This window comes from Sorex fumeus, unplaced genomic scaffold (genome assembly GCF_029834395.1).
Source record: "Sorex fumeus unplaced genomic scaffold, SorFum_2.1 ptg000026l, whole genome shotgun sequence".
Classification (NCBI taxonomy): domain Eukaryota; kingdom Metazoa; phylum Chordata; class Mammalia; order Eulipotyphla; family Soricidae; genus Sorex; species Sorex fumeus.
In genome coordinates this window covers 5,305,784-5,331,963 of record NW_026606083.1, presented here as the reverse complement: position 1 = coordinate 5,331,963, position 26,180 = coordinate 5,305,784, and the positions used below count along the sequence as shown (strand labels likewise).

Below are 26,180 nucleotides of genomic sequence, written 5' to 3'. Positions count from 1 at the left end.
CTTACAGACGATCCCACCCCTACTAAACGGTAATACTGATTCCTGGTTTTTGAAAGTGGAGAGCAAAGAGCAAAGGAGGGAGTAAAAAAGATTAGAGTGATGAACTGCACCCAGGATAACCTAGCGTTGATCCCACTGAGTGTTGAAGTTCTTCCTGGTGTAACTCCCTTAACACCTGGACGACTGTGCTTGTGGGCAAGCTCCAAGCACCAGACTTGAAAGAGGGTGGGCTGTTGCCACCAGGGGAACTGCCATTCCCGATGACTAGCATAGCTTGATGGCCTTGCAACTATCAGTAGCAGGGGCTTGGGAAGTTGACAACTGTGTTATCTGTAAAGTTCATTGTTCCGTCTCTGCATTAGCTCATAGAAATCTCGTGACATCTTGCAACACTCCACCCCATCTGCCCATGTAACCAAAGAATTCATCTTCCTTTTCTTGTCTTGTGAGCCACATGTAATGCACCTCTTTCTGCCCTTGTATATAACCATTATACTCCCAATAAATCTTGTCTGTCATATAACCATCAGATTGTGACCTGTGTGGATGTCATCTTCCAGCCCATCCATGGTGTACATTATTTTGTGTCGTCATCAGTTCAGTGGTCATCAGTTCGAGGTTGTATCAGCAACCTTGTGCTCCCAGGTATTCATGTGGTTGCAGGACGATTTCACAAGACCACCACCAGGTATGGAACAAAAAGCAAAAACAGAATCCTTCCACATGCCTGACTTCAGAACTGGAGAGTGAGGTGGCCATCCTCTCCTCTAATCTCAATGCCTCGAACCTCCTGAGTGTGTCCTGTCCTGAAACCCCATTGGCTCTTTCTGTCAAGTTTTCAAACAAGTCATTGAGAAGCGCGGTAGCTGGTCCTTTCTTGCAGGAATAGATCAGTTTTCTCTCCAGTAAGATCAATTTAAAAAAACAAAAACAGGGACCAGTGAGGTAGGTGCTTGCAGCTGACCCAGGTTTGCTCCCTAGTATCCCATATGGACTTCTGAGCCGTCAAGAGTGATCCAGAGATATATAAAAGAATCTCTGAACTGAGCAGCTCGCTGCTGAGATGCCTCCCTGCTTTCACTGGGCTACTCCAGATAGGAGCAGATGCTGTCCCTTCGCCTGCCCCGTAGGAATCCCTGCAGCCGCCATCTTCCAGAACCAAATGATAAGTCCAGGTACATGGGAGCAGTAATGGCAAACACTAGGCCTCATGAGATAGGGCAGGAGCCGGTCCCTCTCATCCCCCGCCCGATGGGATCCTGAGATGATACCCACGAAATGCCCCCGGCTACTATTTAAACTCCTTAATGGCCATGATCCAGAGACACACGAAAGAATCTTGGAACAGAGCTGCTCACTGCAGAGATCTCTCCAGACTCTATCTAAAATTTTGGAATTCCAGGAGCACAGACATCTCATGCTATCCATAACAAGTAAAAAAAAATAAATTGTCTAGCATTGCCTTTTCGGTAGCTTTGAGTGGTGGCGGGAAAATTCCAAATAATGGTGGGACTGGTGTCGAAATATTGAATGTAATCAAAGCAGAGAGAGGACTGTGAAAATTGCCTGCCACACAAGCAGGGGAAGGGGTGACACAGGGGCGGGGGGATACTGGGGATTTTGGTGGTAGAAAATTTGCACTGGTGAAGGGATGGGTGTTTGATCATTGTATGACCAAAACTCAAACATGAAAGCTTTGTTACAGCATCTCATGGTGACTTAAAAAAAAAAAAAAAGACAAGAAAGAAAAAAGAGTGATTATTCCTCAGTGCAGAACCTGAGCACTTCTGGGTGTCACCCCAAAACAAAAATAAAACCAAAAACAAATGACCCTTTGCCTACTTTATTTTTAATTTTTCAACTTTTAAGTTTTTGGGATCCTTGGCAGTGCTTGGGAAACAGGGCTTGAACTTGAGGCTCAAGCAAGCAAATCACATGCTCTAGCTTTGTAATCAATCTCTCAGGGGCTTCTTTAACTTATTTTAAACCAGAACTGCAAGCAGTAATAAACTCTACTAAATTGTTGGTAAAAAAATGAGTTCCTGATGAATCCTACTGTATTCTGAGAGTAAGGAAAAGCTATCAAATTAACATCTGTAGATAAGGCTCATTCTCAGGGCTAAAGAGATATAGCAGGAGTACCTTGTACAGGGTCAAACCAGGTTCCATCCCTGGCACCACTTATTGTACCCTGGGCCATGCCAGGAGTGATTTCTGAGGACAGAGTCTGGACAAAGCCATGAGCACCACTGGGCAGAGCATCAAAACAAAAACCAACAACAAAGAAAATCATATTCAGGGGTAGAAGAGACCTTTAAGTTACCAATGGAATGTGGTATCTATTGTACTCCTGTCAAATATAGCTCAGTGAAAAGAATTCTTTTAAACAGTGCTGGTGATGGAACCCATATGAGGCACGTGCTCTACTGCTAAGCTACATCCCAAGCTAAGGGAGTTCGGTTTCACCCAAACATTGTCCCTCAAGAGGATGAGCAGAGGGGATTTAGGGTCTCTGCCTACTGGTTCCTGGTAAGCACAGCGTAAACTGAAGTGCGGACCCCGTATGTGTGGCCCCTTTGCTCGTCGCAACATCAACAGAGGGATGAAGAAGAAACAATTTACTTTCTGGACCATAAAAGATAATTCCAAATCATCTATTCTTGGGTGGATGCTGAAAATTTTCAGTTTTTGTCAACTCTTTTGAAAACTGATTACGTGCCACAAAGTTTAAAATAAGCAAAGTTTGCAAACACATCATGCTAAATACATTAAAACTTTTCACTTTTTTATTATGACAATTAACATATACTAAGAAAGAAATGACAGTATAATAATAAAACATTTTGAAAGAAAGTTACACAATTGGGCCAAGAGCTATAAAATAGCTAAAGACCTGGATTATAACACCAAGAGTTCTTCTCAGACTGAAGTGAGACGCTGAACATTTCATCGACAAAAATATTGGCACTGGCCACAATGTATTTTGGTTGTCACTTACAGGAATATGGTATTCAAACATTTATGCACTGTAATTCTAACACTCCAGGTGTTCATACATTGACTGCAGTTAACCCCTGAAGATTTAAGCTACCAGGAATTCCCATGTTTTGTGCACAGAATTTAGTTTGTGCATCATCAAATCCTGTTTCCAGTTTTCCAGTCTTCCCCACAGTCCCACCCCCATGCAGCATTTGTGCCAGGGAGCACTCACACTACCAACAACGAATGGGGTGTTCCTGATAACCTCAGCAGTTTTCTAGTGATTTGGAGCTTCGGCTCATAGCTCTGATCCTAAAACAAAATGAAGCATTCTGACAACCTATTCCAGGAAAAAAAAATTTATGCATAGGAAAATAAAGCATCTCATATATATAGTATGTCTGAAAATCCAAGAGGCATTCTGATCAAACACTCCCAGAATCCCAGCTACTATAACTAAACCAAAACGAAAATCGAACTTATACCATCTACATATTTGTACGCAGAATTTGTATTTTCACCTCTGAATCAGTGATAGCCAAGAAACTAACAAAACACATTTGCTACCATAAAATGCAGATTACATAGGCAACAGATACAGATGAATTTAGTTCCCCAAGAATACATGTGTGCTACAGGTGTGGAGTCAAAATGGTAAAACAGGTGACAAAATGCACTGGCATCTAGAACGATGTTCTCTAAGTGATAAAATGCGCCATGTTTAAAGAAAAAAAAACGACTGGAAGCTCTACAAGATTGCAATATATATTTTTATGAGAATCTGCTTTTGAATCTTTCTATTCCTGCCACGCCCAGCAGACAAACACTCCCCTGGAATCAAGTCTACTGAATTAACAAGTACCAGACCATGCAATTCTATTCCCCATGTTCATCACCACCAGTTCTACAGACTTAAAAGAAGCTGTACCACCCCATTCCAGCACAGGAAACTCCCTTTCAAGATGTATGTAAAACTTTCTGGCAGATTTGGGCAAGATGCAACTCAGTGACAAGCTACTTTGGGTAACAAAACACCAGGCCAGCATTGAGAATACCTTAGTCATCATGGAAAGCACACTGTAAGGATATGCTGTTGATGCCAAATGCAGGCGGTTATAGCTAAAGTTGAAAATCCATTTACACTAATATAGATTTCTGCATGTCTAGGTGTCTACATGTGTGTTTATGTGTGTGCATATATACATATGTGTATGATTACATGCAAAGACCGTAAAGCATTGGAACAAGGGCTACTAGCTTGACTTTCAAGGCCTGTGCACCAGCAGTACTGCCAAGCCTGGGCTTTGCTGAGAAGCATGAGAATGAAAAAGACCATGGCACAAAATTGTAAATAATTTTAGCTTTAATTACACAATGCACCTGTAGATGTTCTACCATGAACACAATTGTAAAAATCTATATTCTACGTTTTGGGTATTTTTCTGCCTCCCATTTTTTGAAGGCTATACAGTTATTTAAAAAAATGACTCAAGCAAAATAAACTGTTTTGAAACATACAAAATAAGTTAAAGGATTAAGAAGGCCTTGAGCCATTAAGTTTCCCGTTGGCTGTGTTCTGCCTGTCCCTCAGCATGACACACAGCTCCTGGTCTGGGCCAGAACCCAATAAATACAGCTCAAACAAAACTGCAAACACTTAAAATAGATTTCTTTAGAAAATGATGAAAAGTCAAGAAGATAGTTATGGTTAACAATTACATTCTTAACATTATCCAGTGGCAAGAAGAACAAAGTAGGTCACTTAAATCCTTAGCGTTTTGTCTAGATTGTACTGGTTTGGCAAAAAAAACATGTAGTTACTTAAAAAAAAATCTATATATTTTTGTCATTTGAAGTATCTAAGGAGTTTAATATATAGGTTCGATCATCTAATAATTTGGCCCTCTCCTAAACTTATGCATAGAATTAAAATTAACTTGTTAAAAAATGGAATTAGAATTAAACTTGATTTAATTAAATCAATTAAAATTACTTCATCAACTGAATTAACTACAATGTGCAAGAACTGAACTTGAGGGGCTGGAGCGATAGCACAGCGGGTAGGGCTTTGGCCTTGCATGCGGGCGACCCAGGTTTGATTCCCAGCATCCCATATGGTCCCCTGAGCACCTCCAGGAGTGATTCCTGAGTGCAGAACCAGGAGGAACCCCTGTGCAACGCCAGGTGTGACCAAAAACAAACAAACAAACAAAAAAACCAAAAAAAAAAACCAACTGAACTCGAAGCATTTCCCAGAGTAAAATGGTACCAACTAAGAAAACAAACAAAAACCTTACATGACCAAAATGGGTGGTGTAGGGGCAAAAAAGATAGTTCAGTGGGTAGGGTTCTTGCTTTGCACACAGCTGACCAAGGTTGTCCCTGTCATCCTGTATAGTCCCTGAGCTCTGCCAGGAGTAATTCCTGAGTACAGAGCCAGGAGTAACCCCTGAACCACCACTAGTTCAGGCCCAAAAACAAAACCAAAAAACTCCAAAATGGGGGCTGGCAAGATAATACAGTGGGTAGAGCACTTGCCTTGCATATGGCTAACCCAGACTTGATCCCCAGCATCCCTTATAGTTCCCCCAGCACTGCCAAGTGTGACCAAAAAACTAAGAGAGAGAGAGAGAGAGAGAGAGAGAGAGAGAGAGAGAGAGAGAGAGCGAGTGAGCACTCTAAAATGGGAGGTGGGGGATTTGGAGCGATCTGTGAATGAAGCCTGTCCTATGTCCTAATGACTGAGAGGTGAGAGGGTGCTGGCTCTGCAGTGGTCACGTCACACACACACTCCATACTGGCTTGCGATGGCTGCCTCCTGAGTGCTGACTCTCTGCAGCAAGTTCTACAGTTACATGGCAATTTTTCTTGGCACTCAGGAAATGTAAAATGATCATTTAGGTGAAATATTTCTAAGACAAATCATAAAATGTTCACATAACACAATAACCCAGTTTAAATACATTGGTAGCAAAGCCCCTTGCCTCTCAGCATTGTATAACAGCGAAACATAAATCAAGCAGCACTTGGTGTGCCACTGCTCAGGTAGGTTCACAGGTACACGCTGGGAATGGTGGAGAGAACAGGAATGAATTTTATTCTGAGGAAGGTCAATAACGGACACCACGCAGAGAATTAGATTACAGCAGATAAGCAGTCCTGGGATTTCATTTCTCATGAGAACCAGGAATACATTTTCAGAATGTTAAATCAAAGAGGAATGTCACTATTTTTCTCTACACTTTTCGCAATTAAATGTTGTTCATAATTTGCTATTAGTTACAATTATTTGTCTTATGTATTTCATCAGTGATTTCAAAGGGATTTTAATTTTTTTATCATCTAAAGTATGTATATATATACTGATACATATATAGATATATACATACATAAGTCTTCATTCCACTTACAAGAAAAAAATCTTTGAATATTTGTTCTGTTGTAGTGAGGAAGTACCCATGAATACTTCTATCCCACTGTGGGTGAAGGTCAGAGTTAACATTTTTTAAGTATTTGTAGATTGATGAAGCTCCTTTTAGTTGTATGGTTTAACCACCTAGTTATACCTACCCACCCCCACACACAGCCATACTCACCTATAAATAAGCTAAAAAGACATTCCCTGTGACTTAAAAACATTCCAATCACTGAAAAACTAATTAACAAGCAAACATTTCTGATAATTTTAATCAAATGGTTATCATGGGATAAGTTCTGGTAAGTAATCAAAACGTAAAAATTAGAATTTTAGTATCTTCCTAAAATTGATGCTTAAAATAATTTTTTGAAACCTTCTCTAGTATTCAAAGCCCTTGGTTCTTTGGCAGGTCACATTTTATATATATATATATATATGTATATATATATAGACATGCACACACACACATACACACACATATATACATACACACATATACATATATATATATATATATACGCAGGAAATATAGCACAGTGGGTGGTGGACTTGCCTTGCATGAGGCCAACCCAGGTTCAATGTCTGACATCCCATATGTCCCTCAAGCACCTCTAGGAGTAACTCTTGAGTGCAGAGCCGGGAATAACCTGAATGTCACTGGGTATGGCCCCAAAATACAAACAAAAGTTTTAAAAGGGTTCTCAGTAGACACGAATGTATTCTAAATATAACTTCACTTCTTCCCTATGATCTGAATCTGTAACTTTGACCAAACGGAAATAGAAGTGTCGAGGAAATGCAACCACAAGATGTCAGGTGTAGTCTTGAAAATATCTCAGCCATCAATTTCTAGTACTGTGAGAATATTGGAAAGTATTTTACTATTTTGTCATCATATCTACAAAACCAAGTGCGTATTTTCCGTTTCTTCAAATATGAATCATTTTATTCAAAGGTCTGCTTTGTGGAATTGGGCTAGTTTTCAAATCTTTACAATAACTGCAAACAAAAAATTATGAATACTAAACTATATCTCTCCTTAATACACTTAAAAATTGTGGAGTTTGATATGAGAATCCACTCTGCACTAAAACACAGAGCGTTAAAGGGTTAAAGGGCTCTATAATGCAGCAGTCATTGTGATGTAAATCCAAAGTCAGTACTATACACCACGAGGATCAAAGATGTCCTCATCCCTAGATGAATTTCTTAGACTTTATTAGTCCCTAATGACTGAACTGTATCCTTGGATAGATACTTCTTCTGAATTAAAACAACAACCACCTTTTTGAAGCTTGTTCAGAGTATTTCAGGGAACTGAGAATTTGGCTTCTTCCAGGTACTGAATAGGAACACTAAGCAACAGGGTCTCCCTTTTATTTTTTCTTTTAAATAGTTCAAAATTTAATCTGCATAATAGTGTGTTCATTGGTTTAGTAAGAATTTAAGAGTAGAAGGAATATACTATCAAGTTCACAACCACAGAATTAAATTTGATAAGTACCAGGCAGCAAAATATAATATAACCCAGTTGACAGACATTAGTTGTATGCAGTCTGCAGCCTTTACTCTGTTTAAGAATCACCTTTAGCTCTCTATAGCAGAAAGGGAAAGAGAACTTCTTACTTCACATGAGGGAACCTGTGAAAAAAATAATCTACTCATTTAATACACATCGCCTGCTATCTGAGTAGACTTACAATACAGAAGGAGAGCTTGAGACAAGATATATGGAAGTTTCTACATGTTGGTAATGGTTTATCCAGCTGTGAGACTGAAATGGCAGATTCGAAGGAGAGGGGAAGGATGATGACCAACCTGAAAATTCCAATCACTTACCTGCACTAGGAAGAATCTTCCTATTGCCTGTTTCAGATAAATAAAAAGACTTAAATATTCTTATTCAAATCAATGAACGAGACCTAGCTAGCAAGGAGGTACAGAAAATGAACCTGGGCCTGTCCTGGTCCTGTCCCCTCTGAGAGTATCCGTCCCTCCCTCCCTTCCAGGGAGAAACTGTCTCAAGATAAAGATCACAATGGGCTTGAGACCCATGCTTGCAGTGCACCCTAGTTTAAGGCTGCTTTCATTATTTTATTTTTATACAAATACACAAATTGCTAAAATCAAAGCAAAAATATCAATGGGCAGGTACTACAGAAATAAAGTGAAACAAAACAAACAACAACAACTGAAAAAACAACAGCTATAAAATTTCAAGACAAAAAGATTTTAGGGCAACACCTGTTAAAGAAGGAAAAGGGTATAAAATTTCCAAAAGTTTTATAATGCAAATCTAACACCAACTTTTAAGAATGAAAAAAACAGAAGTGCTTTACCATACACTGACCTGAACATATAATGCTTAATTGGATTAAAAAAAAATCAATGAAGTTCCTTGGGCCAGCAGCAGATATTACATGTCTGTTGCCGGCAATAGACACAGAAGGGAACTGAGAAACCCAAAACCCAGGGCACAGGGATTCACAGAAACAACATAAAGGCTGAAGGTCTCAGAATTATGACAGGCAAGGTTTAATAACAAGTGCTACACCTTGTACATAAGTTATGGCTCTGCCTGAAATTTTACAGCTGTAACAGAAACAAAAGACAAAATTCATATTTTAGTGTCAATAATAGATTGTTAGTTACAAACCCCTTTCTTGGTGAAATAAAGGGATTATTTTTCTCTACGGTATTGAGATGTTTGAAATGGATGTCATGCCTGTTCAATATACTGATGGATCTCATTCATCTCATTTGGACAGAAGTCAGGTAATGGCTGAAGACCAAAATAATCAAACCCTGCTAATATATTCAGGCAGATAGAAATTCCAACACACACATTTATACACACAAATACACACACATACATGCTAAGACTCAAACTAAAAACCTCCCAAAGGAACTGCTTGCTTTGTAGACTTCAATTTGAAGTAGATACTAAAGGCAAGAATAGACCAGTTAAAATTCACCTGAAATCCTTCCCCCCCTCATCAAATGTGCTAAAATATCATTGTCAGCTTAGCATCTCTTCATGGTATGTATAGATGCATTTCTTTCAAAAGGTTATTTTAGGTATTTAAAAATTATGTGGCCATGAGATAAGAGTTCTATTTATCTACTGTTTACAGTTCCCCTGGGCCTTAATAAAGGTCACTCATGTCTCAGTCCATGATAGTCTTATTACAGGCCACCTCACCAACTCTGTTATAAAGCTGTTTTTGAAAAAAAAAAAGAAAGAAAAGAAAAAAACAAAACAACAACAACAACAAAAAAACTCCAAAATCTGTTGCTAGCACAAATGGTTGTCAAAGCTTCATTATACATATTACTAAACAAATGCTTTTCAGATGATTAAAAAAACATATATATTTGCTATAACAGAAACTTAGATTAGAGTTTTTTTAGGACAGTTCTTTCTCAGTCTCTTTTTTATTAAGTGTGGTTATCTCCAATAGTAAACAAGTTGATTTCATGAATGCTGTTACTAAATGACTTATTTATGATGTTATCTAGAATTCTCAAGTTGTAACAATACAGACCTGAACTTTTAAACAGTCTGTCAATCATCATTTATGCCACGAATGCTTAAATATAATATATATTTAATATGAAAAAGCTAAAGCACAAGTGCTTTATCCCACCCCTAATTCTGTTTTGGGCCCTCACAGATTCGGAATGCATTCTTATCCACCCTTTTTCACAAAATCAGGAGAGCTCAGGAAATATAAAGTCAAAAATATACAAATCTTTGTTATTATTATAATAAGATTTTCCCCCCTATGAATGAAATTGCCAAGGACCATGAACTTGGAAAAAGAAAATCAAAAGGAATTTACAGTAATTATCTTCAAAGTTCAAAACTGGTCACTTCACAGAAAGACTTCAGGGTTTGTTGAAATAATTCTTCTAAAAAGTCATTCTGTAGTGGAGTTTACTAGGAAAAGTAAAACAGCTTTTAATAACTGGCCCGCTGGTGTGAGAGCTATTATGGAATAAATTAGCACAAAAAATGGAAAGGAAGTCTTATAACTGTTCACTGTTACAGACATAATCAACAAGGTCAGTCACTCTCAGGAGTTCGTCTTCCTCCTCCTCCGGGGCCCCTGACTCCGGCCCACCGCTTGTCCCATTGGGAGCCAGGCTGGCACTGGCTGTACTGCTGTCCTTAGGAGTCTGGGGCTTCTCTGCTGGCTTTCCCATCAAGTTCTCTATGGCTTTGCTGGGGCTCTGTCCATTGGTGGAAGGTAAGTCCACTAAGCTATAGTCCAATGGGCTCCCCACTTTGCCTACATTGTCAAAGTCCTCCTCCTCCTCCTCCTCCTCACTGTCTATCCGGTAGGGTTTCTTGGTGCTCTCCTGATCCAAGGATGGGGCACTGGGCTGGCTGTCCCCATGAGCACTGCTGCCACTGTCCTCCTCATCTGTCTCGATCCGGTGGAGCCGTTTTCGGGATGGTTTGCTCTCCTCCTCTGCTTCTGAATATTCATCTGGGCTTCGAACCCGCTTCCGAGCTGACTGCTTTGATTCTTTAACTAGCTCATCATCTTCAGAGTTCTTGGACAAATAGCTCTCTAGAATAAAGAGCATATTTTTAAGCCACTGGCAGACTTAACCAGAAACATTTAAGTGATTCATGCCACTTTCACTCTACATCTTAAATGATGTTTCATTTTCCCCCTCAGGGCTTGGGGATTGAACCCAGGTTCCATGCAGGCAAGGCAGGTGCTTTGCTGCTGAGCTGTATGCCAGGCACCTTCACCATATCTTGCTTTCAGATTTGCCAATACAGAAGCATTTCCTTTTAGCAACTGGACATTCTTCCACCGCTTGTTCAGACCCATGCTCAACCAGAGAAACTATGGTACACTTTACGAAGGATGGTAAGAGGGATGGCATCAGGTTAAACTGAGACAGGGCAGTCAAACCGGTCCTCATCTCAGGGAATCTTGTGAACACAAGATGTCTGAAACAAAAGTTCTCACCCAGATGTCCTTGGTACCTTTGCTGCTTGCTTCTGTTTTGTCACACCCAGAGAATCTCAAGGTCTACTCACTAATCTGTGGCCAGGGGTCCAACTAGTGGTGCTCAAGGCTGGAGCCGGATCCCTGGGACCCCAGGCCTGCATTTGGCCCAGGGAGCCATTCTCTCAGAGACCCCCTTGGAAATCCTCTTTGCTACCCATACTCCAGCTCTGAGGGGATTCCACTTAGCTCAAAGTTTTGCCTACAGCACCTATCTACCTTCAACATTTCTTTGATAAAACTCTTAAACTGGTGTCAAAGTACCTACTCAAAATTTATGTTTGGTTTTCTAAACAGGTATCTCAAAATTTCAAGTACAACGTATCCAAGCTTCACTAAACTCCTGCCTACACCAGACCGATGCCACTCTGGGCTTACTCCTTGCTCTGTGCTCACTCCTGGCAGTATCTGGGGAACGCTATGTGATATGGGGTTAAAGTGGGGTCATTCCCATCCAAGGCAAGCACCTTATTCCTGTACTTTCTCTAGGCCCCTCAGCCTGTACCATTCTGGTCACTGTCATGTGTTCACTGGTGAGTCCATCCTCCAGGCATATAGTCAGCCTTGACCTCTTTCTCCTCTGTGACCCAACAGTCGATCTCTGAATACATACCCATATTGACTGCCTTTCACACCTCTATTGCTATTCTGCTGTCATAATCCACCATTTTCTCTCATTAGCTCTGTTTCAACTACCTCCCGACTGCTCTCACAGATTCTGTCCTCTTTACTCACAACACAGGTGCCATCTCAGATCAGATCATCCCTTTGTTGAAAACACTCCAATTCCAATTATTTTTGATGTCAGCAATTTGACACAACGGCCTACACTGTGCTAAGATGGTGGTACACAGCTATTTTAAGTCAAAATTAATTTAAATGCAAACAAACACCTGCAGTTTCTAAGTCCCCTACATCATATTTCAAATGCTCAGTAACCATAAGAGGCCAGTGGCTACTGTACTCAACACATATATATGGAACATCCATTAAGGTGGGATACGCCATTATAGTGGGGAAATTCAACTAGATAATGCTGCTCCTTACTAGGGAGTTGCAATTTCAGGGGATGAAAAAGCAGACCTTCTGTTTTACTATTCAACTCTGTGAAAATACTGGCAGGAGGTGCTGCACAAAAAACACAGGGGTTAAGGTGCTTGCCTTGCACATGGCTGACCAGGGATAGATTCCCTGGCACCGCAAAGGGTCCCCTGAACCTGTCAAGAGTAACACATAAGGTGCTAGAGAGATAGAACAGCAGGTGGAGCACTTGCCTTACACTCAACTGACCCGAGCTTGATCACCAACATCCCATATGGTCCCCCAGTACTGCCAGGAGTGGTCCCTTGGATAGATGGGTATGGACCCCAAACCAACAGAGTGACGTATAAGCAAAGAGAAACGAGTAAGGCCTGCCCAACACTGGTTGTGGTCTCCCCAAATGAAACAAATGGGCAGGGTTAGGGTGCTTGCCCACTACCATTCTATCCCTAATCCCCTGAACACAAGAGCTGTGAGAAGCCCCCAGCACTAGGGGGCATGGCCCAACTGTCTTCTCCACACCCCCTAATGAAGCTGGTTGTATTTTAATACATTTTGGCTGACAAAAATACTTCCACAGGTAGGAATGCTGCAGTTTCACTGCCTGGTGGCATAGACCTTTCTGCTTCATCTCTTACTCTTACTCCCTTCTTTCATTGCTCCTCTGTTGACCCTGACTGCTGCCTGGACATGCCAAATGCAGACTAGAACCAAGACCTTCACATTTGTTGTTCCACTTGACTCTATATTTATCTTTTAGTTAACTAGCATTGTCACACCCAACATTTTCCCAAAGCTCTACTCAAACATTATCTTCTTGGAGAGGCATCTGCTGCACCAATCTAAAACTCCAGCAACTTCCCAACACCCTTTGTCTTCTTTTTCTCTAAATAGTATCTATTTCCATGTCATATTTATTGGACTTATCAATCCTGGTTACTATCTTACTGCATGCAATTAAAATAAGGATGGCATGAGCACAGGGATGCTTTTGGCCATCCTTTTCACTATTCTATCACTATTGGCTCAAATAGTTCCACAAACATTTGCTTTCAGTAGTTGAACTGGAGACCTTTAAATTATTATCTTCCCAGCCATCATTTGTGTTTTTGTTTCAGAGCCAAATCTAGCAGTGCTCAGAGCTTACTCCTGGCTCTACTCTCAGGGATAACTGTTGGTGGGATTCAGGAGGACCACATGTGAGGATCAAAACTGGGCTGGCCACACACAAAGCCTTACCAATGCACTCTCTCTCCAAACCCTAGTACCACCTCTTTAATAATAAACAGTGAATAGGTATAAAGTAATTTTTGGCTATAACATACTGATTATAAAGAATTCCTGAAATGGTACAGAGCCCTTTAGTTCCCTTAACTTCTCCTGAGGCCTTGTCTGACCTCGTGTAAAGGGAAGACCAACCCTTACCTTCACTCTCTGAACTGGACAGCCTACGCTTGTGAATGCGCCTGATTTCTTTACCACGTCGAAAACTCTTCTGGGAACCGTCACTTTCTGAATCTTCTTTATAGTTGATTTGCCTTTTCTGATTCCTCCTTGATCGCCTGCGCCGAGTTTCTACAAAATCATCGCTAAAATCATCACTAAAATCACTTTCTGTGGGGGAAATAAAAGGAAGAAAAAAAGGTATCATGTAGACAATCAAAGTCCATTTGGATGGGAACTGGATGAAAGGGTTGGAGTCCAGGTGCACAAAGAGCCCTGGGTTAGATGCCTGGTGCTATAGAATCTCAAGTACTGTTAGAAATGACCTCCAAGCACTGTGTCATGAACAGTCTCTTAAGCACTGCAAGGTATGTCCCAAAATTACCCAAAAAATTAATAAAACAAGTTTTAAGCCCATTAAATGGAGAATCAATTTGCTTATATTATAAAACCGTAAAGACGCTGGAGAGGAAGGACAATACAGGGGTTAAGGCGTTTGCCTGGCAAGCAGCCAATCCTGGTTCAATACCATACCTTGACTGAGCATAAGTACCCTTAGAGCATTACTAACCCCTACCTCAGAATAAAGCTACTAAGCAGAATCAGTCATAAAAATTAAAAAGAAAAAACTCTTAATAGTTTATTTTCTTAGGAATGGGTCCCTGTGTGCAAAGCCAGACAGTGAGCCCTGAACACCGACAATGTGCCTTCTCCGATCCCACCCTGCAAGGAGCAAAGGGCCTGGCCACGCAGGCCTGGCAGCTCAGTGATGAGAGCCAGCAACGCCTGGGGGTCACCAGAGCTACTCCAGCCAACTAAAGAGCCCAAAGGGTGCCAGGGATTAAACTAGGGATTCAAAGCATATGCAAAGTATATACCCCTACCCTCTGAACTATCTTCTAAGTTCTAGGAAGAAGTTTCAGAACCCCTATCTCAGTCAACCTAGAGGTTCTTGTTAAGAGCCCGTAGTCCACTAGCTTGTGGTCCAGCTGGAAACAGTTACCCGCACACACAGGTCCAATGCCCTAGCTGCTTGGGGTGAAGAATGGTGAGTAGGTCGCTTGCTTGAATTGCGGTTTACCCAGGTTCAATCCCTGCCATCCCATCTGGTCCCTGAGCATTGCCAGGAGTAAATCCCGAGTGCAAAGCCAGAAGAAACCCTTGAACACCACCAGGTGTGACCCCAAAACAAAACAAAAATCCCCGAACCACAGCAAATGTGTCTATCCAGAGAACTACAAAAGTAGAATTTTCTTTCTTTTTTCCCTTATGGTTTCAAAATTTGCTAGCCATAGCACATAGGACCTCATCAACTCTCAAGCACTATTGGCACTGTTGTTATCATTCCTGAAGCATCAACAGAATCCATGGAATCATCATAACCAGTTTCACTTTCTGATGGACTGCAAACATTTCAAACTAGACTGCCAATACTCTTAGGGTCCCCAGTGAGATCTGTCAAAGCTGTGACCCTAGAGTATCACATCTACTGTCTACATAAGATTCCGCGTGCAGAGCTGGGACAAATCGGAGTGATCAGGCACATCCCCAACCACAGTTCACGTCCCTGCAGCAGGGGGTGTAGCCTGGTAGCCCAGACCACAGGACTCAGCAGTCCCCCCTCCCCACCCCCAATACTCACGCTCAATCACAGGGGCAAGGCAAGTTTCCTCAGGTCAAGGTCAAAAAGGACAATGTTTGAGATAATGTCATATTCCAAATATAGTGAGATTTAAGAAATATGTAATTGCAAGGTGTAATCCAAAACTGGATTCTGGGCCAGGAAAACACTGATAGGACATTAATAAGGACCTGATGAAATCTCATGTATAACAAAGCTACATAAAAGCATCATATAAATGTCATAATGTCTCTTACTGGGCCAGAGAGTACAAGGGTTAAGGTGCTTGTTTTTACACCAGGAGTAAGCCCTGAGCACCGCTGAGGTGGCCCAGCCCCATCCCAATTCTCATTTTGACAACTGTGTTTAGTTTATGGAAGAAATAATCATTGCCAAAGCTTACAGCATGCTCAAAAGAATTTCCCCCTTTTCAATGTACAGTATCATCCACGATCATCAAACTGCTGAGAGCACGGTCAGACTCCTCCTAGCAGATGTGGCCCAGAATGCAGTGCTCCAGGGTGCTTGCTGTAGGCTGGAGTAGCTGCACAATAGTGCATAGACACACAAGCATTGAGGGCCTTCACAGAAGAGCCTTTCCCCAGACCATTCAAAAGGTTTAGAAATGGTAAATGCGACGAAAAACACCCTGAGCATTACCAGAGAAGGAGATAAAATATTGTCATAATTTTTCAAGTTTCTTTACTGTAGTGCCATGGATCAAACCCAGCTCTCAAGCATGCAATGCATACACTTTTGCCACTAAGCAACATTCCTGGCACCAGACAATGGTTTTATTTTTTTGTTTTGAGGCCACACCCAATGAACATGAAGGGCATTTCTTAGCTTGGTGTTGGGGGGCAGAAGAGGGAGATGTGAAGGGGTGGTGGGCATGAGGGAAGAACCTGGCAGGGCTCTGGGGATAAACCCAGGCGTACTACCATTTGAGCTCTCCTCACTTGCTGGGTACTTTTTCAGTATGAAGTGACCTATATGCTGATTCCTAATGCACCAATGGTTGTCCTTCTATTTAGTCAATAAAGAGAATCATAAACTGCAACAACATCAGCAAGTGCTTATCAAAACTAAAAAACTGTGACTACATGTGCTCTAAATGACAAAGCGAAGTGGTGATTCATCCTTTTCAATTCAAAACTAGATATGAGAGAATGATCTCAGTTCACAAAAAATGTTCACTGGGAAACACCGTGAAGATAAAATCCATACATAGAAACAACTGGCATGAAAGAACTAATCACAAACCCACAACTGTGTCATGAAGTTAATGCATGTATGTCTTTTCTTGGATGTGTCTGATGTGAAAAATTAAATCATGGGTGAATCATGATGCAAGACTAAGATAAGATGCATAACTGCAGAAGAGCTAAGAATTTATTTGGTATGTGGTGAATGCAAGTCATCTTTACCAGAATCTCTACTGTTCTCCTCGGACTCCTCTTCATCATCGTCAGAGTACTTTTTCTTTGGAGTCTTTCTCCTCAAGCGCCTACTCTGCCTCATCGGCCGGGAGGGATGTCGCCTCAGCCTTCGGCCACAGAAGTCAGTGTCGCTGTCCTCATTTGATGGAGGGTCCTCTTCGCTCTCCTCTGGGTTCTCATCAGACACCACAAACTCATCCTGAGACCTGTCAAGAGAAACCAGATGAATTAGATTGGCACACTTACGGTTCAGAACCCATTTGTGAGAGTTCTGAAATTCTAATTTCAAATTCTAAACCCAGTGAATCATTAAGAAATGATCTTAATAGAACACCTGTATGATTATGCCAAATTTTCTGATTATAAAACTGTGAAAAATTTGCCTATCCTTCTCATAGGAGGAGTTAAAAAGAAACTGATGCTAACTTTTATAAACTTCTTTAGACTTTTGAGATGTTCCCAAGTATCTTTAATTCAGTATGTACAAAAGCAAAATTGTTATCTTTCTTTCTGGTGTCTAACTTCACAGTTGGCACTATCACCCATCTAGCAATTTAAGTGAAATATATAGACTTATCCTAATTTCTCCATTTTCATCATCTAATTCATTACTCACATCTACCTTGAGAAGATAAAATGACCCCTTTTCTCTGACAGAGACTCATCTCCACCTAAATCACCAATGAAATACCCAAGTCTCTAATATCTTGACTCATTTCCCCTAAGAAGAGTCTTCAAATGGATGTCAGGGTATATCTTTCTGAAGCATGAGCTTTCTATTACTTAGTGGTTGAAATCCTTCAGTGGATTTTACTATCTTTATGAGAGTCCGAAGTCCTACGGACAACATACAAATCCCCACCCTCTGTTTTTCCCTCCGTGCCACATCTCAGGACAGCACTCTTTTTCCCTGGACGCTTGCCACTCTTGGCACCTAAGGAGTTTCCTAAATATTCCATGTGCCTTACTATACACCTGACATGAATTCTACACTCCGATGCACGATGGTTTCATCCTGTTTTTAATTTCAGAGTCATCTATTACACATTCTACAAATTTCAGATCGATTTTACACGTTCTACAAATTTCCGATCAAGCTTCATTCCCTGAGGCTCTCCATAACTTCTTCTGCTCTCTAACTTATGGTTTAAGTAGCCATCATGGAGAACGACTTTATTGTGTGGTTGATCTATATGCTTATTTATCCCACTAATAATCTCAAAGAAAAATTGGCACCGTATTATTTCAATACTTAATCTGTGAGGAAGCCTTTCCTGATTTGTGCAACCCACCCATACAAAGTCATCAGAGTATCTAATGATGTGTACTTCTTTATTTCTCACAACTGGCTGGGAACCCCTCGTGGAATTGGTTGCAGAAAGTAGCACAAGTACAGAGAAAGCTCACACTAAATAAATGCTTAAGAACAGTTAATAAGTTAAATATCATTTCAATATTAAACAACCAACCATGAAACTATTTTCTACCTTTTGGGAGGGTATTGTCTATCTTTTGGGAGGTTCCATACCCAGCAGTTCACAGGGGTCATTTCCGATGGTGTTGGGAATCAAACATGAGTTAGCCTTGTGCAAGGAAAATGTCTTTTCTACCATTTCTCTCTGCCTTGTTTTTTATTTTGATCTAAACAGAATCAAGATGAGCATACTTGTTCTTTTTTTGTTTTTTCTTTTTGGGTCACACCCAGTGAGGCTCAGGGGTTATTCCTGGCTCCACACTCAGGAATAACTCCTGGCAGTGCTTGGGGGACCATATGGGATGCTGGGGATTGAACCTGGGTTGGCTGCATGCAAGGCAAACACCCTACCCACTGTACTATTGCTCTGGACCCAAACTTGGTTGTAAATGCTCTAAAATATCAAAAAGATGGTTCAGGAGCAGGAAGAATGAATGCTCAACATGCATGCTTGCGTTTCCAAAAGCCCCTGTCTGTGCTGGTTTCTAGGAAACACACACCCATCACTGATCTTGAACTCATCCTCACTCTCCTCTTCATCCAGGTTGCTGTCACTGTCCAGATCATTCAGCCGCCGGCGCTTCTTCCTACGAGCAGCAGCTGCCCTCTGCGGCCGTTTGTTCTCTTTCCTTTCCTCATCCAGAATGGTAGAGATGTCTTTCCCACGGTGGCCAGTGATGGTGGAGATGTCTTTTCCTCGGCCAACCCCTGAATGTGGGGAGCAAATGCAGGGATGAGGAGAGAGACATTAACTCAAAATCTCCTCTATGGGCTGGGAGATGACGGGGAGAATAAGCAGGCAGGGGGACTGCTGAGCAGACCCAGAGCTGCTCAGCACTGCTGGTGTGGCCTCTCTTCTCTACCACCCCACAAAGTAGCAGAACTGAGAGATCTGGAGCGCAGTCACCACGCTGTGTAATCATCACCAGAACATCCTCATGCCCCCCAAAGGATTTCCTATCAATTTGCAGTCACTCAAGAATATTTATTTACTTTGGTCTGAAGAGTTACGGCGCTTGCCTTGCACATGACTGACCCAGAACCACCAGAAGTGGTTTCCGAGTGCAGAGCCAGGAGGAGTCCCTGAGCACTGTGGGATGTGGCCCCAAAACAAGAAAACAAACAAAAAAAACAAAGAACAAAAAAAGGAATGAAGATAATTTATCATCAAATATATATGCAGAAAAGTCCATAAAACATAAGAGTTGACAAAGAAAATATACATTCACAAAATTCAACCTGAGCATCTCAGAGAGGCTGGCCTTACACTCCACACCTGAACTGAGGCCCTGTGACATGCTTCCTGTCACAAACTCTGCATCTGATACAACAGAACAAATAATGGGAAAAACATACCTCCTCCATCAGCTTCTTTGATATCATCTTCTATGGCTTCATCAATTGCTTCATCGAACTCATCAAACCTGAAACAAGATAAACAACAATCTGACTGCAGTCTGTCCTGCCCATGGGGTTAGGAAGGTAGCCTTAGCAGACACAGAGCAAAAAAAAGAGAAAAAAAAAAGTAACCAAGCCTCTTCTCAGACTTCCAGAAGCCCTGGTAGTCATGCCCACGAATTACCTCTGGTGCCATGTAAACTCATCTACCGACCTTGCTTCAGAGACTCATAAATAAATCCCAAAAGAGATGGATATTTATCCTCAAAAAATCCTATGATACCTGTGAACAGCTGAGACATCCGGGGCACAAAGAGGGGGACAGACAACCAAGGGCACACCCAAACAGAGTCATAGCCGTCACTTGCTCCCACACTGCAAAACTGTTGCCATGCCTTGGGTCGATCCCACTGTCTCTGGACTGAGCCTCACCCAGAAACTAACCTGCTGAAAATTTCAGTATGCGGGTCTTTGTGACTGAAATCTACAGGTTTTCTTGGAGTCAGGATGGGCTACCTCCTCTCACTTCCCTGTACTTCTGAAAGCCCCTGCAGTCATGTCCACAACCCAAAGCCATCATCCAGTTAAAAATTTAACTCCAACAATGTAAAAACCTCTATCTCATGGAGCTGTGTAAACTCCTTTGCTTGGGGATTACACGTGAAAGGATGTTCGTGGGCTCTCCGGGAAGCGCTCTCTCACTGCCCACTTTTGGTGCTCTCGAGCCACTTCCCCACCTGGGACGACTGTTGCCTTGGACAGAGGAAGGAAGAATAGGGGCCAAACTGGTCGCTGATTAGTTGCTGTTTATTCAATCTCTCGTCTCTCCCAGCTCCCTCCAATTCTCTAACTCGCTCTATAACGCTCTTTGCGACTCCTCTCCAATCTCCCCAGCCACTCTTACGCTCAGCTCTCAGCCTTCTCTCGCAACCTTCTCCTCTAACTGTGTCTCTCCTTCTCTCCGTCTGTCTCTCTCAATCTTCCTTGAACTCTCTGTCTCACTCAATCTACCTGTTCCTGTCACGGTCCACTTCTCTCCACAGCAGCTCCTTCTTTTATCTCTCTCACCCCCCCCGCCCCCCAAAACAAGCTCCCCACCCCCCAATGAAATCAAAATGTTTTTCCAGTTGTCCCGACCACCTGCAGCCCACAAGGCAAACAGCCCTCATGGTGAGTTTCTCCTCTCCTTAAACTAGCAACTTAGTTAACATCTTTAATTCTCCTTCCTAATATTTGCCATTCTGTATGGACACAGTATCACTCCTGTTATTCATTGATTTCCTCAAGCAGGCAACAGTAATGTCTCCTACCTCCTAGCCATGAGATTTTAGAAAGTGCCACATTTCAGGCTCTTTCAGGGTCAGGAGAATGAGACCCATCATTGTTACTGGTTTTCGGCATACTGAACATCTCACGGGGAGCTTGCCAGACTCTGCCGTGTGGGCAGGATACTTTTGGTAGCCTGCCAGGTTCCCCATAGTAAGAACTAGATAATAAGATGTCGTGCGGCCACGAATGCAGCTGCGTGCTTCTGGGAGCTGGGTTTTATAGTCTCTGGGTCTTGGCCATTGATGGGATTACACAGCGCTGGGGGCAGTTGGTGGGTGTACGCCTACATACTGAAAGATGGACAAAGTAATAGACACTTTTCGGCTTGCAGGGTGACTCTCCTGGGGACATCTCACCAGAATCAGACTACAGTGCTCAGGCTGGATCAATCATTTCTAACCCCAGCAGGGTTCAAATCTAGTTATTATTTTTTGGATCATGACAGAATTTGTCCATGACCATGCTCTTAACTTATAGTTAAGCATTAGGGCACTTTGGCCAGGCCCATCTCAATGCTAGGGTAGCTAGCTTACTGATTGCCCTGGGTCCATCAGGTCCCTCATCGGGACCCTGCTTTTGGGGAACTAGGAAATAAGGGCAACTGAGGCTTAAGTTGAGAGTGCAGATATCCAGGAGATAATATTACCTGGAGTCAATCAACTCCCAAGCCATAGGCTTGTCTTTTTAACTGTCTTTCTGTATCAATACAAAAAGCAATTGCTCAGAAATAACTAACTGTGCAAAGGACATCAATGAGAAGAGAGAGACAATATTTACAAGTAAGATTCTGATCAGGAGACAGGTTGTGGGAGCAATCAACAAACACAAGCTCCCAGAGACCAGGGAGGAAAGGCAAACCAACCATTATCCTACACAGCAATACCACCCTGTTAATAAATCTGGACTTTCTGGAGCATGTGGCTGACTTTGCAGCTGTGTGAGATCTCCTAACCCTGTAACACTGATAATCCAGTAGGAACACTGCAGATTGGATGGGATGTAACAGAAGGCAACCAATCTCACCAAACAGTAATACGAAAGACTTAGCTTATAACAACATCTTAGTAACTCAGCATACAATGCCTTAATGTTTCCATGGTAAGATACAATAACTTATACTAATTTTCCTCTAAGGAAATAATTTTTGCTATTAGAAATTTATTGATAATAAGTAAAATAAAATATTGTGGGCCTGCTATAGGGGCTGGGGGAATTAGAGACAATGGTGGTGCGAAGATATAATGATGGGTTTAGTATTGGAATACTGAATGACTATAACAAATCACTGTGAACAACTTTGAAACCACAGTGCTTATTTAAAACAAAACAAAACAAAATCACCTCAACAGTATGCAAAATGTTAATATCCCCATTTCATTTCATTTCATCATCCTGTTATTCGTCGATTGCCTCGAGCAGGCCCCAGTAACGTCTCCTTCATCCTGGCCCTGAGGTTATATTCAAGGCTCTTTAGGAGAATGAGACCCATCATTGTTACTGGTATTTGGCATATTTGGTGCGCCACGGGGAGTTTGCCAGACTCTGCCCTGTGGGCAGGCTACATTCGATAGCCTGCAAGTTTGTCCAAAGTAGGAATGAGACAATAAGATGTCATAAAAAAAAGTTCTGATAAGATGTAGTGCGGCCGCGAATATGCCCATAGCTCCCCACTAAATTATAAATTGTGACTATTCATAAAGTAAGTAAGTAAAGGCCCTCCTGTTGATCATCGATTTGCTTGAGCGGGCCCAGTAACGTCTCCATTGGAGACTTTGTTGTTACTGTGTCTGGCATATCAAATACAGCACGGGGAGCTTGCCAGGCTCTGCCGTGCGGGCGAGATACTCTCGGTAGCTTGCCGGGCTCTCCGAGACTATTCATGGGTTATTAAAAGACTCCATGACTATTCATGGGTTATTAAAAGAAACACATGCATACATTTTAGGTCATTAATTTGAAAATACTATTTTTAGCATATGTCCTTCATATGTGTATATTACACTCAAAATATCTCAATTGTATCCATATTTACAAGTTTATGTATGATTACATATTTAATTTGAAGTGCCTTAAGAGAAGACAAACGGTGGGAAGTGTATAGAATACAATACAACTAACTGAAGAAGCTAAGAAGTTTAAAATATGAAGCCTCTCCCCTTCTTAGAAATAAAGCCAACTTAAGTTAGCACAGAGTATGAAGGAAAACACCTCTAAGCATTTGTTTATTCAGATACTATATAGTAAAATGTCTTACACTGTTCAGAAATAGAAAATTATACCATAGCTAATCAGTTGCCAAGCAAAATTTAATTTGTGCATTCTCAGTTCTTTTTCCTAATAAAGAGCTAGGTTTCTGAAAAATTAAAAATGAAGTCACAAAGCCTCAGTCCTAGACTACTTTGCAATGCAGAGCTGCGGGATCACTTCAACACACTCCTTTCTACGTACCCCTACCCATTTTCTCTCCTGGGCAACACTCCCAGATGTTCAGCAGCTTCACTGCTCCTGGCTCACTGCTCAGGTTGCCAATGGCGTGCCAAGGATGAGCCCTGGATACCGGCCCACAGCTTGTGCTCCAGCCCTCAGAACTGTCTCCCTGGATATGGCGACTGTAGGCTGTGGCCAACCCCCGCAGTCCATTCCCACCCGGGAAGCAAAACCAAAAACTACCAAATGATCCTGCAGTTCCGAATTTAGGTGTATATCTAAGATGAAATTCTATGAAACTAATCTCTGCTTTCTTGGACTGTATCAGGATTAAAAAATATAATGTTTGTTTTGAAAATGCAGATCCAACATAACCAATATACTACCAAATATTTATGCATTATGTTTTCTTCACATAATGAAGAAATATTTATGCATTATTTTTTTCTTCACACTTATCATTTCATTCACAAGAAAATTAGGTAATATAGGAAACTGCACCAAGAAACAAAGAAATATACAAAGCACATCTGAGGCAAACAATTTAACTGCTACCTCAGTTACCATGTTACAGCTATCCAGATATGATACTCCAATGTCCTGATTTTGAATATCCCTCTTTCAGTCACATCACACACTAATTCATAAATAACAACCTTCTTAGTAATCATTTCCATTAATGAAATCCATTAAACTTATGAGATACTAAAAAGTAGTATTTACTTTAATATTTGTTAATTTCTAACCACTTAATATGTCAACCACTTAATATGGGCTGGAGAGATAGCACAGTGGGTAGGATGTTTGGCTTGCATGCAGCCGATCTGGGTTCGATTCCTCCACCCCTCTTGGAGAGCCCGGTAAGCTACTGAGAGTATCTCACCCACATGGCAAAGCCTGGCAAGCTACCCATGACGTATTCGATATGCCTAACACAGTAACAAGATGGAGATGCTACTGGTGCCTGCTTGAGCAAATTGATGAACAATGGGAGGACAGTGCTACAGTGCTAATATGTCAAAACAGCATTATAATTTTACTAAAGATCATCTTTTTTTTTTTCACCTTTGGGCCACACACGATGGTGTTCATGGCTTATTCCTGGCAGGGCTTGGGGGTCCTTACAGGGTGTTGGGGATTGTACTCAGGTTAGCTGTATGCAAGGCGAATGCCCTACCCACTATACTATCACTTTCGCCGCAACACGATTTATACATTTATTGCAACTATTCCCACATATTTCATACCTATAACTTATACATTTCCGTGTTCGTGTTGACCTTCTTTCAAGCAAGTTTACTTTGGATTTCTTAGTATCTTTTTTCTTTTCCTCATGATCTTCAGTAAAATCTGGCTCCTGGTTAGAAAATATGGTATTATAAAGAGATTAATACATGAGAAAATAAAGCTCCTCTGAACGAATAGTCTGATGTCCATCTAGGCCAGAGGCTCCCCAAATTATTTGGCCTCCCACTCCCTTTTCTTCCAGAAAAGAAGTAAAAAAGCACTCAGCAACTACATCCTCTAATGGATATTCTTTAAAGTGCCCCCAACTGCATCTGAGGCAACAATTGCCTCCCTGGATGAACCCATGCCCTGAATCCCAGATACAGTATCACCCACTGGGTAATGCTGATCCAAGGCAACACAAATGAAAGGGCTAAAATGAATATCTCCCTAAATGGAATAAACACCAAAACACTAAGTAACATGATTAAAAAACATGATGCCCAGAATGGGCGAGAGCTCCCAAAACAAAACATAAACAAGTGGTGAAACATTTTCATAAATTTATAATTACCTCTGGTAAAAAAATCATTTTTCCATTACTAAATATTTTTCATTCTTTGTTTTGTTATATAAGTGCTCAGGGGCCTGGGTGCTTGAGGTCTGTGATGAGGATGGAACTCTGGTACTTATCCATGCACAACACAAATATATTACCCTGGCCACTGAATAAACTTCTTGTTTTTGGACAAACACCCGGTGGTGCTCAGGGTTTACTCCCAACTGAGCTCAAGGATCAGTCCTGGGGTGCTGGGAACTGAACCAAGCGGGACTGAACTTGGGTTCATTGAACATGCAAAGTGAATGCCCTACCTGCTACACGATTGCTCTGGTCAACCCATTAACAAATCTTTTGACAATTAAATTTGATACATGAAATATTTTTTTAGAATGGACTTACAGGAAAGCATTATGAGCATGATTTTGAAAAAAACTACTTTAGCACAAGTTTTTCAAGCATGTGGTTCAACTAGGCCTAAAAGAAACTTGAGAATTTCCTCAATTCTAATGAAGACCATGGTACATATGCAGTCACTCTTACACTAGCCTTCTTAACTCTGAGAACAAATGCAGTCTATGATATCCCCAAATCTTCCTTGAACTGTTCTTTGGTTTATTTTGTATAAATAACACATAAGGAAAAAAAAAACCCAAAAACCTCACACAATTCAGGGTTAAAAAAATATAAAGAAAAGAAACCACATGTACTGAGCTTATAAATCTGGTTTTGATGTGAAGCATTTGGAAGCACACACTGTCACAATTGTGACAGTCATTGGGAACTGCTCGTTGCTGC

General features: G+C 41.4%; 1 protein-coding gene across 1 annotated transcript in view; it reads right to left on the bottom strand.

The window, feature by feature from the left end:
* Positions 1 to 8,470: 8,470 nt before the first annotated feature.
* The window catches only part of RSF1 (remodeling and spacing factor 1), a 149,537-nt gene continuing 131,827 nt past the window's right edge, over positions 8,471 to 26,180 (bottom strand). The window contains exons 11-16 of the mRNA XM_056114761.1: positions 24,844 to 24,953; positions 19,799 to 19,866; positions 18,943 to 19,150; positions 16,957 to 17,174; positions 13,891 to 14,079; positions 8,471 to 10,974 (exon numbers count right to left, since the gene is read on the bottom strand). Of these exons, the coding sequence (XP_055970736.1) occupies positions 10,427 to 10,974; positions 13,891 to 14,079; positions 16,957 to 17,174; positions 18,943 to 19,150; positions 19,799 to 19,866; positions 24,844 to 24,953 (1,341 nt within the window). The 3' untranslated portion in view covers positions 8,471 to 10,426. The remainder of the gene's footprint in view (positions 10,975 to 13,890; positions 14,080 to 16,956; positions 17,175 to 18,942; positions 19,151 to 19,798; positions 19,867 to 24,843; positions 24,954 to 26,180) is intronic.